Source organism: Sitodiplosis mosellana, unplaced genomic scaffold, assembly GCF_009176505.1.
Source record: "Sitodiplosis mosellana isolate CC-2019 unplaced genomic scaffold, AAFC_SMos_1.0 Smas_scaffold_27, whole genome shotgun sequence".
Taxonomy (NCBI): Eukaryota; Metazoa; Arthropoda; class Insecta; order Diptera; family Cecidomyiidae; genus Sitodiplosis; species Sitodiplosis mosellana.
This window is the reverse complement of record NW_022595269.1, coordinates 17,553-32,230: the sequence shown is the minus strand read 5'-3', so window position 1 is coordinate 32,230 and position 14,678 is coordinate 17,553. Positions and strand designations below refer to the sequence as shown.

The window sequence follows — 14,678 nt, the reverse complement described above, 5'->3', positions numbered from 1 at the left end:
AATTTTACGGCGAACACCCAAAATTTCCGGGGATTCTTTTCTGTGTGAGTGCGCTAAAGTCACCTCTGCCTGAATTCCTGAAAGAAAAAGTTGGTTTGAAATGCTGCAATATGAAATGATCTACTGATTTGAATCACCTTCTTGTTTGCTACTGAAAATTGAAGTGAATCTGGGAACTACCAACCCCAATCTCCCTCTCCAAAAAGTGGCCATAGGCTAAAATAATGACAAACGAGCACCGAATGGAGACACACAGTGGACCTTTCCATTAGATCATGATAGACGATATAACAAACTAGCGTCCGGCACCGGTCTGGTTTCTACTGCATTCAATTAAGCACACGACGAACCGTGTTGTTAATTTACAATCAAAGTTAATTGAATAAATTCATAGTTCACGAGCCAAAATTCAAAACGAGCCACAATGATGATGCCCAAACTCATTAGCACGAATAAAAAAAAAATTCAATTTCTGCGGTTGTTGGCACGAGCTTCCAAATCAATTAACAACGCACAATTCGTTTCATATCAAAGTTTTTTTGGTGAAATTTTTTTGACAGATAACCAAAAAAAAAACGCCACGCTATGTCTAAATTCAAATTAAACTGAGCTCAGTTCGCTTTGATGCTTAACAATTCCAAATGTATTAGTAGAAGTAGTATTAGAAGTACACAAGTATACAATTTGATAATGTTTTCGTGTTTTGCATATCGTTCTGAGCGTTTAGACAATTATACATAATTTTAAAGTTCTGAATCTACTATTTCCATGTCAATCATTGTCATTCGAATTTTCACTCAATACTTGAAGTTGTTTTGACAATGCAAGCAATAAGTTGTTTTGATTTGGTTCATTTGTCATTTGGTTAAAAGTTTTTGGTTTTTACAAACATTTGTCTCACTTCATTTAAGTGAACAATGAAATGCCCCATAATTTGTCCACGCTGATTTATAACTAATTTTCAACGTAAACATCGGCGCGTGTGTAGAAATATTTATCTTTAAATGAGAGTAAAAAACAAATGCCTGTAAATGTGGAAGCCATGTCAAAATTTTGTTTGACTTTTAGTACAGAAAAAAAACTCCGCTTTAATTTTAACAATTCAAAACCATTGAACACATTTTATTGAGAAAAAAAATTAACAAATATAGTAAACAATTTACTAAAAATTGTTTATTCGCAATAAACAATACTGCATGCATGCTTGTTATTACGAGATGTGCTTATTACAGGTGTTGCTCTCTGATTTTGTATTAGAAATAGAATCTCTTCTGAAGATTCTAAAGTACTCTGTTATTAGTACAATTATCAGTAGACTTCAATTTAGTTTATCCTAACTAACAATTTCTCCCCGACTTTGTATATCAATAGAATGTCTTATGAAAGTAACGAGTCATTGACAACGACCCAATTGAACAGTGTGACTACCTTTGTTGTTGATAATGATTTTTTTTTGCTCAATACGAACAGCGGATGGATTGCTTCGGATTGGGAACTGTGATTGAACCTAGAAGATTGAAAAAAGTCTCAATTTGGACAATAATGAAATGTTTTTAAAGGGGATATAGAGAATCTGCTTGAGGAGAGATGTTGCAATAAGACAAATCAAAAAAAGACCAATAAAAACACTCACCATGAAATACCTCTTCCGCAAAACAAATTGAATGCCCATAAAATGGTAAAAATAAATGAAATACCAGTAAAGACTGCAATCGAATCCAATACACCAGAGTAAGTGATCAGTATAGCTGCAGATTGAATTCAATTGATCGAACCGGAAATTCATTTGAATTCAAGAAATGATTTTCAATTAAATGAGCGTTTATTAATTTAAAAAAAAGTGATAAGTCACTTAAAGTCAGAAGGCTGAGTACAATAATACCTGACCGCTGCATTTTATTTGAATTCTGCTGTTTAAATTGCAAACGTGACCTTTCACAACGGATTTTCTGCGATCTGTTTTTAATAAATCAATTGCGTTAGACATTTATGGCTTTTTCGTAACAAATACCTCGCTTGTATAGGGTAAAAAAAATAATTATTTCAAATCCAAAATTGATTACTTCTAGTAAGCACTTTCCATCCACGCGTATACGAGTCGCTTGCCGTTCAATATCAGCACCTAATCGTCTAAGTTTCTCTTCGATTCGTTCATATCCACGATCGATGTGATGAATTTGTTCGATGGTCGTTTCACCATGAGCAATACACGCTGCGATGACTAAAGCTGCACTTGCTCTCAAATCGGTTGCCGTCACATTTGACCCAGACAAATATTTTGTCTCTGTGCAAATTGCTGAATTTTTCTCCAGTTCAACCTGTGCTCCCATACGAGCCAGCTCGTGTACATGCATGAAACGATTTTCAAAGATATTTTCAGTGATGATGCCCGTGCCAAGTGCAACAATGTTCAGCAGAGTAAATTGAGCCTGGAGATCTGTTGGGAAGCCTGGATGAGGCTCTGTGCTGATATCAACCGATTTTAGTTGCTTTCCTTGCATGTCCAAAGCAATCCAGTTATCACTGACTTCAATTTCAGCTCCGGCTTCACGAATTTTTGCCAACACCACGGTTAAGTTCTCCGCTCGAGTGCCTCGGCACACAATTTTTCCTCCACTTACCGCTGCTGCTACTAAAAATGTACCAGTTTCAATGCGATCGGGCATAACACGATAAACACCGCCATTCAAGCGTTCAACTCCTTCAATAATGACCTTATCGCGTCCAGCTCCAGTGATCTTAGCACCGATCGAATTCAAAAAATTAACCATATCAACAATTTCCGGTTCACAGGCGGCATTTTCGATAGTTGTGACACCAATAGCTAATGTTGCTGCTGTTATCACTGTCACTGTGGCACCAACGCTCACTTTTTCCATTGGAATATGCGCACCATGTAAACGACCATTCACGGAAGCCTTGATAAAACCGTCTTCAAGGTGAATTTCAGCACCGAGTTTTTTTAGACCGGAAATATGCAAATCGATTGGACGGGCACCGATTGCACAACCACCCGGAAGAGCCACTTGAGCTTGACCGAATCTTGCCAGAAGAGGTGCTAACATCCAAATCGAAGCGCGCATCATTTTCACCAAATCGAAAGGCGCAGAAAATTTGGTGATTTGAGAACAATCGATGAATACGGAGCCACTTTGTCTTTTTATGCTCGCTCCCAATTGAGACAGAAGCTTCGCAGTGATGGTTATATCATTCAATTGTGGAACATTTTGTAATTCTACTGGTTTTTCCGTCAGAATCGCAGCGAATAAAATTGGCAAAGCCGCATTTTTCGCACCGGATATTTGCACTTCACCACTTAAACGAGCCGGACCTCGTACGATAAATTTGGACATTTTTGTTTCACTGATTTCGAATTTTTGTATGGTGATTTCAGTTAAATTCAGATTTTTTTTTTTTCGTTTTGTTTTGGGTCAATTTCGATTTTTTCGGTTTAATTTTTTTTATGGCGATTTTTTTCCTTTGATTTTTATTGTTGTTGATTTGTATTTTGTCCAATTCTGATAGTAGTCTTCGATTCTAATCTCATATTTCGTAGAATTTTGCAATAGAAAAATTATGAGCAAATGTTTTTGATTCCACTTTTAATTGAACTTGAATTTCATACACAAATCGATTCATATTAGTTTGATTTTACTTCAACTTCATTGACACATGGCTTAAGACTGTACCTTGCTCTTCACAATGCAGAAACTAACTAAGGTAAATATCATACATTATCGACATAAACTCGATTAAATATCGAGCTGTTATTTTGTTCACTCAACCATTTGTTCATACGAAGTTCGTATTACCAACTTTTACCTATATAATTAAGTTTTATTGGTATAACAATGTAACAAATATTTGAAAAATGCTGATTTTAATTGATTTTTTTCCTTCCTTCTTTCAGTTATTCTTCTTCTTTCTTCATCGATTTTTTCTTGCGTTGCTTCTTTTATTAAATACGTATTACATGATTTTTTTTTAAATTTTTGAACGCAAATACGACGATTATATCGTTGTTAGATAGTTTTGGAATCCGAAGTCAATGTTATTTAGGATTTTGTTTCCATTAGCGTTTATTCAATTCGATTTAGTCAATTTGACTCACAAAACATTCGTATTTTCGATAATAACTAGGAGTCCATTAGAAATTTCTGACTAAAATTTAAATGTTCGATTTTTGATAGTTCGAGTGGTGATAATGTTGCAAATTAAAAGTGTTATTTTTTAGTTAGATGATGTCGCGAAGTGACTAAAACCTGTATCACCTGTGCAAATTGATCCGAAAATACTCTGAGAAAAGTTTTTTTTCCTTGAAATTCTTCTGAAGTTTCAACTTTTTCCTTGAATTTTTCTTCTATTTTAAAAGTTTAATGGAAAAGTCGAGCTTTGACCATTTCCTTGTGAGTCAATTATAATAGAATAAAATGTTATATCAAATGTTTTGATCTTTGATACTTCATAGCCTGAACTATACGTCTGACATCGACAAGTTACTAAATTTAACTAACGATACACATGTATCTGATCTTCTATCTATCACATGCTCCTATGAACCTTCTATTGAGATTTACAGAGTAAATTTCAAGAAAAAATTCACACTAATAAAATCACTATGCTGTAGTTATGATCACACTGATTTTCGTTCAGAAATGAGTGTGACCCATACATTTGTGAGCGACAATGAGTGTGGCATATATTTAGAGTGTGTAGTTTATGTATGTAACACTCGTTGACGCTCACAAATGTATGGGCCACGCTAGGGGGATTTAACTACGTGAAAACTTGTAAAAAAATGATATAAACGCGCACGAAATTGTTACATTCACCAGAGAACTTGCATGATTCCACTCAGTTGACAAGTTCCGTATTAAAACAACATGCGCGAACGCGCGCGAGTTCGTGTGCAAACTTGTAGCTGGACGACGCGCACACATCAGTCGTTCCATTTATTATATCTGGATTAACTTTTTCTTCAACACTTTCTCCAGCTCTTTAAAAATATTTCCTTTGTCCATTTTATAATTATAAAAATCTTTGAACTTTTGGAAAGGATGTGAAAAATCTTTATACACGTAAACAACCGATTTTTAGCTTGAAACGCGTTTTAATTGTCAAATAACAACTTGAAAAACGCGCAAAACTATAAACAAACTTGTGTAAACTTGTGACCGTGCGCGTCAGTACGTACAAGGAACGCGTCGAACTCCCGCGAATCAAGCAAACTGGCAAAAAACATGCTGAACTCGTAAGAGTTAAATTCCCCTAGGGGCCACGCTGAATTTTGTCGTGTGCAATCAGTGTGTGCAATGTGCATTGTGTACACACTCCAATTCGATTTCCTGGCACGTTAGAGCAAACGAGTTTACAATATTGTTTGAAAGAGAGCGAGCGATAAACACACAAAATTGATACTGAAATTGCTTTGCACTCGACGTCGAGATCTTAGTGTCTAGTGTCCACTCTCTGTATGGTAACCGAACGTGAATTTCGCTACTGAATTGCCACCATAAACCATTAATAAATCTGAAAATCTACTGAATCTGTCGGAGCGCTTCTGAATGCTTCTGAATAGCTTCCAAAATGAACGAACCTACTGAAAATGAGTAATGGTCCACGGTCGGTCGGGTTTTCCTCGAAACTGATAAGAGATAACTGATAACTGTCCGGAGCGAAGTTGTAAAGCGCTATAAATTTGCTAAAGATGCTAGGTCATTATCTCTTATCAGTTCCGCTAAAAACAAGGTAAACCACCAAAATCGGTGTACACCAAATTTCGCGGTTTTTCGCGGAAGTGATAAAAGATAAAGAATTGACGTCTTCACAGTTTTTATAATGCTTGAAATTTCCAACACCTTTGCTCCATACAGCTGTCACTTTATTAACATATTAATAATTTATAAATTTTTTAATAAAATGAATTTTTTATTAACGTTAATAAATATGGTGTTTCAAAATTTTTATTAATTATTAAAATATGTTGTTTATTAATATATTAATAAAATACCGATTTTTGACAGCTGTATTGCCCCAGACAGTTTCCAGTTATCTCTTATTCAGCGAATAACGCGAAAAACCGCGCTGTTATCAAATTTATGTTCAATTTATCCTATTTATTATTCCTATTGAATGAACCGGCAGTTTGAATTTCTAGAAAAGCGGCGAACAATGTTCAATTCACATTTTGTTTTCGCTGAATTCCTGACCATTGACATAATTGCTTTTTTTACTGACTTTCTGTGAAAAACTTCTCCTAAAAAGTTGAAAAGCAGGAAAAAACGACAACAAATTCGTTTCAAAAATTGTGTTTATTAATGTCAAAAGGCTTTGATTATTATCACAGAAGCTTCTAAAATAAATTTTCGATTGTTTCGAATGATTTTAATTTTTGAACCGCCAAACGATGGTAATCAGATGAATCGATCCATTTTCGTTTGTATTTTCTATGCAAATGTCATACAGGGTATTGCAACGACCATAAAATATATGTATTTCATCAAGTTTATCAAGCTCTTTCCAAGTTTATGCATAGTGTCGAACTTTTGTTCAAGCTCTACCATCTAAATGTACAGTAAAATAATTTACGGGCATTAGATGGCGTTTTTTCTGGTCAAAAAAGTTGCAATATCCTTTTGGCAAATGTCTACGATTGAAAAGAAGAAAATTATTAAGAACTATCCCGAGATTACGCCTCTAATTGATTATATCTATCATCTGTGTCAACTGTCAGCGACAAAGCTTCGGTTATCACAGCCAATTCCACTCTTCTTATTGTTCTGTTCATCAATTCCTTTGATCGATACTGGTCTGGTTGGCATATTGCTGTTGTTTTTCGCCGATCCAATTTGACTTAAGTCTAATTTTGGAATTTTTCGATCGGTCAATTTCTTGGAATTGTCTGAAAAGTGCATTTCAATGTCTTCTAGCGTTCGATTTTCCGTTTCTGGCAGAATTTTGTACATTAAAATCAATCCAAAGGCAATGATGATGCAATTGAACAAAGCCACTCCGGGCATTGACAACGTTGTTTCTAAGCTGTAGAACGTTTTCGCACCTATAAAACTTAGCACATAGCTCAACGCTGCTGTTAATCCTGTCGCTGTTCCGCGAGTTTTGTACGGAAACACTTCCGAAATCATTTGCCATGCCATTGAATTGATGCCGCAGAATATGCAAAAACTAGATAAAATTATGCACACAAAAGGAATGTATCCAAGATTACTATTCTCCAGTGGAAAATTGGGCGATAGATCTGGGAAAGAGCTGTATCCGATTGGCAGAACCATAAAACCATAGCCACAAATGACGGCCGCGCTCAAGAACAGTATCGATAGTATCGTTAAGTACAAATATCGTTTGCCAGTGAATCGAATTAGACACAAGAAAGAAATATTGCCCAGGTTATTCACATAGCTTAAAACAGCAGCAGCTTCATCTGGTTCCATTGGTATGTTGTATGCTTTTAGAATCTGTACGATGTACGTTGACATTGAAAATGTTGTGGAGAATACACTGATGCAAAAGAGCGCCATCACAATGGAAAAGGGCTTAAGAGTTTGCTTTCGTTTCAATTCCTTGAGCTTTTCGGCTAACGTCGGCAGCGGATGAATACACTTTTGGTCTTTTTTGATGCACGACTCACACGATTTGTAACGCTCACTGTATCGCTGAAGCGACTGAAGCTCTTCTGCTACAGATTCTTTTGGCACCCAACCTCGGAGCCAACAGAGCGCCTTTTCAGCTTGAGCCGTCTTGTTCTTTGATAAAAGCCACAATGGTGTTTCTGGTACCTAATTAGGAGAGGAGTTTTATTACAAATCGATTCGAAAATATGGATCTTTCTGTGGTTTTATTGAACCAATAGCATGAAAATAATTGAAAAAAAACTTACGAAACAAAGTGCGATCGTAGTGAAGATTGGCGTGAACATGCAGACCAAACCAACCATACGCCATGGCATCATTATGTTCAACGTAGCGACTAAAATTGCACCGAGCGAATATCCAAAGTGCGTGTACGCGATCATCACGCCTCGAAATGTCGGCTCGCTGGAAGAAAATCAAGTTCAAAATCAATTTTTTTTTCGACAAAAAAGCTTCTTTGGAGTCACAATACATTCACAAAGAGGAATAAGGTTGTCAGAATCACCAACATGAAGTTGTAAACGAGCGAATTCCAACCAGGGTTGGACATTTCGCAAAATTTTCTGCATTCAGTTATAAGGTGATATGTGGAGAAAATTTTGCGAAATGTCCAACCCCGGTTTGAATTCGCTCGTTTACAACTTCATGTTGGTGATTCTGACAACCTCATTTCGCTCAGTGCTCATTCGCAGAAAAAATTCAAGGGAAAAGTCCCAAAGCTTACGAAATTTCTCCAACGTATGTGATTATTGGAGATTCCATAAGGCCAGCGCCCAGCCCTAACAGTACGATAGCCAAGAAAATCTGCCAAACACTACTCGCGCTGTACATGAGAAACCAAGCAACCACCAGCGGAATGTTGACAACCATCATTGCTACCTACAGGTGGGCGAATCATGATCAATTGATCACTACTTAATCATTTGTCGGCATGATCCATTCCATTGATCGTGATCAAGTGATTAATAGATCACTTGATCGCGATCAATGGATGATGAATGCAAACATGTGTTTTAAGATTGCTGAGCATCTCAGCATTTCGTGAGGCACGGATATATCTGCTGCACGTAGCAACACACGCCACTGTATTATACAGTATGCGTCGTCGATATGCTCGGATATATCCGTGCCTTACGAAATGCTGAGATGCTCAGCAATCTTAAAACACATGTTTGGATGAATGAGCAATTGGGCAAATGATCTTAATCACTTGATCCGCCCACGCGTATTATTACCTTACGACCCAGCGCATCTGTGTATATGAAAGAATTGAAGAATTAAAGAATTTTTTAAACGATTTTTGTGATTATGAAAGACTTCTGATTGCCGTTAGATTTTCCACATTTCAAATATTCTCTATTAAAAAGATGATTTAATGGCATTTAATAGGAGAGTTTTGGAGGGTAATTAGAAGCCAAAATAGAACTAATGTGTTTATTAAACCATTCAAAAGCCATAACACTTTGAAAAATTTGAAAAAATATAACACAAAAAAAAACCCAGCTATTAGCTCGAGCCATTAGCAATTTAAACATTCGTTCTTTATGAGTTGATTTAAATGCAAATAAAAAAGTCAACTCATCAACCATTATTGACACTTCTTCAAATCGATATCATTAGAAAAAGTATTAATACTCACCCGTGATCAGTGCTGACAATAGACTTCCAATCGGTTCAGAAATATACCCGATGCTTGCTATAAATAACACAGCAAAAGCAAGTTAACAACCAAACTTTTTATAGAACAGAAACGTTATTTGTTTTCCAAACGAATCGTTTAAAATGAACAGCTTCGAATGATTGAATCAATCATTTATTGATTGTATCGAGACAATATCAAATAAATGGATGATGCAATAACATAAATCAATGCAAATCGATTTCATTACCCAGCCACGACGCTTCGATGGGAGTAAGTGACAGGGTTTCGTTCAGATTGTGCTTGTTCGGAAATCCAGTTAGAGCTGCTATGATGATAAATGGAAACGAATGACACAGACCCATGTCAAACAACAACAAATTCTCAACGGTTGTAGCGCAGAACTTGAATGAGAAAATGGAAAAATAGAGGAATTCGAAATTTTTGGAGAAATTCAAAGCCATTTGAGGAGGAAAAGAGCCGATCTTTCATTTGTTTCATACAAATTTATCTCTAAATCAAAACCAAAATCAGTCTCTTACCTGCGCTAAAAATCGCCGGAACTTGTCAACTTTTTCTCTGCCATCCCGCTCACATCGTTTCTCGTTACTTTTTTCTGTCGTTGACATCGTGCAGCCAAACAATAAATCTGGCACAAAACTGGTTTATAAGATTTTTTAAGATCAGAAATAATTATATGAATTCAGCGCATCCACGTGTGTCAAGGTGATTTATTTGAAAACAGCTAATGTTCGGTTTGCGTGAGTATTCAGCGGTCGGCGTTATGACAATGACTCTTCTCTAACTCGGTCACTTTTTTCCTATTATTCTCTTTTTGCACGTTCACAATTGTTATTTATCTCCGACAACATTTTCGTTCATTGCATTTGTATGCTGACGTTCTATTTTTAATTGCAAACGAATCACGGTTATTAAATCAGAATGGAAATTGTGGTAACAATTTTAATAAAACGAATTGTTCCGACTTTATTTATGATGTACAGAACACTTTGTTCACATTGCGAACAAAGAGCTTGTCAAGAATAAAATGTGAAAACAATTTGAAAGAGACAGCTCGATTCTGATGAATTGGAATGCGACGAAGAATTCGAAATATTCCATTAATTGAATCAATAACCATTCGAATAACACTTTCGAAGAGGCATAATGAACTTGTGATATTTATGGAACGATTTTCAAGTCAACAAATCAAGTTGATACTACTTGTAATTGATTAACAATAAAATATTTCCAAATCGGTTTTTGCTCAATTTTTGACACATTTTATGTTTAAACACACTTTTTCAATTGGATTTTGATATTTTCGCCGCATTTCATCATCATTTTTGCGAGAAAAATTACACAATCCCAATAAAAATGCGAATTTTGAACGATAAAATCAAATTAACGGCGTTTTTTCTCTAGTGAATTTCTTTTCAAGTTAACAGACAGGCACTTGAAAACTTAGACTAGACTAACTTAAAAGTTGATTTTGGAGAAAATCGAATTAAAAATCATTTAATGTAATATCAAAAGTCGCGTGAGAAAAATTAAATAAAATTTCGATGAACAGGTATGCTCTTTGGATGGAACTAATAAACACTTTAACCGGAATGACTCTTTCAAATATCTGATTTGAATGTTTGCTTGCTACATCCGTTTCAACTTTTTGCTCCACATTTTCGTCGTTTATTTAAATTGTTGTTTTGATTGAAATATGATTTTTTTTTTCATTCATCATCGATGATGATTGAAAATAATGTTTGAGATTTTCATTCAGACTTTCAGATCAAATGTCAAAAGTCCACATTTTCCGTCCAAATTTTTATTAATTTATTTGGTGTATTTACCATGCAAACTCACGCACAACTAAAACAAAATAAACCGTCAACACACTCGAGTGTGTTGAAATCTTAACTGCGAAAAACCTTCACAAAATCTGATTTTGCAAACCAGATGAATGTTCATTCAACGGACACCGAAGCACAACTAAATTCGTAATTCAAATGTCAATGCTGTTGTGTTCGTAAATTTTTCCACTCGATTGTCTCTCGTTAGGCCGTTTTTTTTTGCACTCATGAAATAGCATTGCTTCGATTTGATTGAGTGTTCAACATATTGATGGATTGTTCAGTGATTTAATAAAAGTAAATTAGCCTCACTTTGCGTGGTTCGCGACTGATTTTTAACCCATCGAATGGCTTCACTCTTATATACAACTTTTAGTTTGAGCAGAAGAACCGATAAATTTAAAGAAAGAAGTCTTCAATACAATTAAAAAAAAAATTTTTTTTAAGCATTTTGACTGAAAAAAAACCTCTTTTTATTAAAAAGAAAAAAATTTAAATGACAAAAGTTAACAATCAAATTGTAATTAGAAACAAAAAAAAAATAATGAAGAAACTTGTTTCATTTTCAGCGTCGCTGTTCGTCTATCTTTCAAGGGTAGCGAATAAGACACCAGATTAAACCCGATGATTCAATCCAATGCCTAATTTAAGCTGCAGTTATTATCTTTTTTTGCAGTTGTGATTTGAAAAATTCAGTTGTGATTATTCACTGAAATATCAATTTTCAGTAGCGCCGAAAAAAGAATCGCTGTTAATGATTAAATGATGAAATATGCATGAAAATGTCAGGAGATACTTTTTTGGCGATTGTACAATTCGTTTTCGTTTTGTTTACATAATTTGGGTGCTGGCAATTCTGGTAATATGTTTATATTTCAAATGCGGTTAATAATTTTCGATATTAAGAAACGCTTGTTTACTGTTTGCCATTAAGCGGTTTCTTGATATTGGATGCGATAGACATGAACAATAAAAATGTATTTTGATAAATAATAAAAGAAAAAAATCCAAAAAAAAAATGTAAAATCTGTGTAGTTTTTACTTTTTTCATTATTAATGGAAAATTTTCTGCCGCTCAAAAAAAAAAATGCAGTTATGATTTTTCCTTAAATTAGGCATTGATTCAATCTTAAAACTTGTTCTTTCAACAACAACAAAAAATGGCAATAAATGTTCATTCAAAAAATACAATAATTTTTTTTCTATAAAATGATTTCTTTGTTGAAGTCAAATTCTGGTCTTCCGAGTATTTTTCGGTTGATTGACGTTAATTACGGCAATGATGCCATAAATGTGCAAAGCTTTAACATGATCATTGCAAGATCGTGATAAAAAGACTTGACCAAAAAATTCAAACAATAACAAAACCATTACAAAATTTGCTCAAATAGAAGCGAAAGATATGAGCAAATAATGAAAGCGAAAGCCAAAAAAATGCAAATAAATATGAAGGCTAAATCGATGTAAAATTGAAAAGGTTAACGTATGAATAAATAACACGCCATTACTGCTAAATGAATATGCATGACGCTGTGCGAATGGAGAACAGCGACGAGACGGAAATTTGCCCATGTTCGTATGAATACACTTAGCAGCAATTGAGATCAAAAATGAATATTTATTGAGAAGTAATGATCCGTTGAGTTGATCTGAGTTAAAAAAGATCCGTGGCAGTTTACAATCCATTGAATGGGATTCTATTCGATCGATTGGTGAACATATCTCAAAAGCCTTAATTGATATGAATGGCACACGATAAACAGCAAACAGCTGTTCGTGTGTTGGGATTACAATAAGCAAAACTTAATGAACATTGTTGATACGAAACAGGTTGTATGGAACCGCGTACGCAATTTGGTTGTGGCACGTTGGCATTGATAATAATGACAGGCAATGCTGTTCAATCGAACACAATTGAATTGGGACAAGACAGCAAGATTGAGTGGTGGGAAGATAGAAGACGCGGAAGAGAAGATATGAAATAACAAAACAGGAGAAATATCTCTCAATGAGATATTCTCTCGTTCATATGAATTAGAAGCGGTTAGAGAATCCAAATTTAGACAGAAGAAGCGAGAGGGAAGAATCAAACAGAAAAAATGCGCGAAAGAAAGAAGCGAGAGGTAATATAAAATATTCTTTGGAACATGTGTTTATGCAAAGTTTGCATTTCATTTAAACCATTTCCATCAAGAATACCAACAGTTCATCACGAACATTCGTTCGAGTAGTAATTCTTTGATTTCGTTGATATAATGAAACGATATCGAAAGTGAAAACTTATCCGCATTGTGGCAGTAGACAACAATTTTTTTGAACTCGGTGTAAGATTTCAATATTAAAAAGAAACTCCGAACATTTTTATCGAATAAAACATACAAAATTTTATCAAATGACTTCGTGGTCAATCCACCAAAAAAAGGAGTGACATACCACCAAATCTATATTCAAACATTAAATTTCGGAAAAAAAATCCAATAAATAAAACCATAATCAACTGTCAGCGACAAAGCTTCGGTTATCACAGCCAATTCCACTCTTCTTATTGTTCTGTTCATCAATTCCTTTGATCGATACTGGTCTGGTTGGCATATTGCTGTTGTTTTTCGCCGATCCAATTTGACTTAAGTCTAATTTTGGAATTTTTCGATCGGTCAATTTCTTGGAATTGTCTGAAAAGTGCATTTCAATGTCTTCTAGCGTTCGATTTTCCGTTTCTGGCAGAATTTTGTACATTAAAATCAATCCAAAGGCAATGATGATGCAATTGAACAAAGCCACTCCGGGCATTGACAACGTTGTTTCTAAGCTGTAGAACGTTTTCGCACCAATGAAACGCAGCACATAGTACAAGGCTGCCGTTATTCCGGTCGCTATTCCGCGAGTTCTGACATGATAGTTCAGGTTTTAATTTGAAAGTAATTTCACTGCGGAATGGATTGAATTTTGATTTGATTTATGAATTGATTTTTGTAATGCAAATTCATTAGTTTCAATCAAAAACCCAGTCAAATCTGCTCAGTAGGCGAGATTTCAAATTTTTGTTTTTAAAAACTTTACTCACTTGTACGGGAAAACCTCCGAAATCATTTGCCATCCCATTGAATCGATGCCGCAGAAATTGCAAAAACTAGATAAAATTATGCACACAAAAGGAATGTATCCAAGATCACTATTCTCCAGTGGAAAATTGGGCGATAGATCTGGGAACGAGCTGTATCCGATTGGCAGAACCATAAAACCATAGCCACAAATGACGGCCGCGCTCAAGAATACTACCGACAGCATCGTTAAGTACAAATATCGTCTGCCAGTGAATCGAATTAGACACAAGAAAGAAATAGTGCCCAGGATATTCACATAGCTTAAAACAGCAGCAGCTTCATCTGGTTCCATTGGTATTTTGTATGCTTTTAGAATCTGTACGATGTACGTTGACATTGAAAATGTTGTGGAGAATACACTGATGCAAAACAGCGCCATCACAATGGAAAAAGGCTTAAGAGTTTGCTTTCGTTTCAATTCCTTGAGCTTTTCGGCTAA

At 35.2% G+C, this 14,678-nt stretch overlaps 3 protein-coding genes across 5 annotated transcripts in view; all 3 read right to left on the bottom strand.

Moving 5' to 3' along the window:
• Positions 1-1,979: 1,979 nt before the first annotated feature.
• On the bottom strand, positions 1,980-3,395 carry LOC129568864 (UDP-N-acetylglucosamine 1-carboxyvinyltransferase-like). Its single transcript, XM_055447192.1, has one exon. The coding sequence runs from the start codon at positions 3,351-3,353 to the stop codon at positions 1,980-1,982; it is 1,374 nt and encodes a 457-aa protein (XP_055303167.1). The 5' UTR covers positions 3,354-3,395.
• A 2,900-nt stretch (positions 3,396-6,295) lies between these two features.
• Positions 6,296-12,310, bottom strand: LOC129568897 (facilitated trehalose transporter Tret1-like). Of its 3 annotated transcripts, none has more exons than XM_055447228.1 (8): positions 11,136-11,481; positions 9,828-10,187; positions 9,536-9,689; positions 9,286-9,342; positions 8,882-8,898; positions 8,371-8,525; positions 7,895-8,051; positions 6,296-7,793 (listed from the first exon to the last, which is right to left on the bottom strand). In XM_055447228.1, the coding sequence occupies exons 2-8, from the start codon at positions 9,912-9,914 to the stop codon at positions 6,723-6,725; spliced, it is 1,698 nt and encodes a 565-aa protein (XP_055303203.1). In that variant the 5' UTR covers positions 9,915-10,187; positions 11,136-11,481; the 3' UTR covers positions 6,296-6,722. The 3 variants fall into 3 exon arrangements, with proteins under 3 accessions (XP_055303203.1, XP_055303204.1, XP_055303202.1); XM_055447229.1 differs by having other exon boundaries at positions 11,153-11,481; XM_055447227.1 differs by having other exon boundaries at positions 9,828-12,310.
• Positions 12,311-13,600: 1,290 nt separating this feature from the next.
• Positions 13,601-14,678, bottom strand: part of LOC129568863 (facilitated trehalose transporter Tret1-like) — a 2,832-nt gene continuing 1,754 nt past the window's right edge. Inside the window, exons 4-5 of the mRNA XM_055447191.1 lie at positions 14,200-14,674; positions 13,601-14,022 (exon numbers count right to left, since the gene is read on the bottom strand). Of these exons, the coding sequence (XP_055303166.1) occupies positions 13,629-14,022; positions 14,200-14,674 (869 nt within the window). The 3' untranslated portion in view covers positions 13,601-13,628. The remainder of the gene's footprint in view (positions 14,023-14,199; positions 14,675-14,678) is intronic.

Coding starts and splice junctions, on each gene's coding strand:
- LOC129568864 (XM_055447192.1), bottom strand. CDS start 3,353: ATGTCCAAATTTATCGTACGAGGTCCGGCTCGTTTAAGTGGTGAAGTG.
- LOC129568897 (XM_055447227.1), bottom strand. CDS start 9,914: ATGTCAACGACAGAAAAAAGTAACGAGAAACGATGTGAGCGGGATGGC. Junction 9,690..9,827: donor TCCGGCGATTTTTAGCGCAG/GTAAGAGACTGA, acceptor TTCTCATTCAAG/TTCTGCGCTACAACCGTTGA. Junction 8,052..8,370: donor ACATACGTTGGAGAAATTTC/GTAAGCTTTGGG, acceptor ATTTTCTTCCAG/CGAGCCGACATTTCGAGGCG.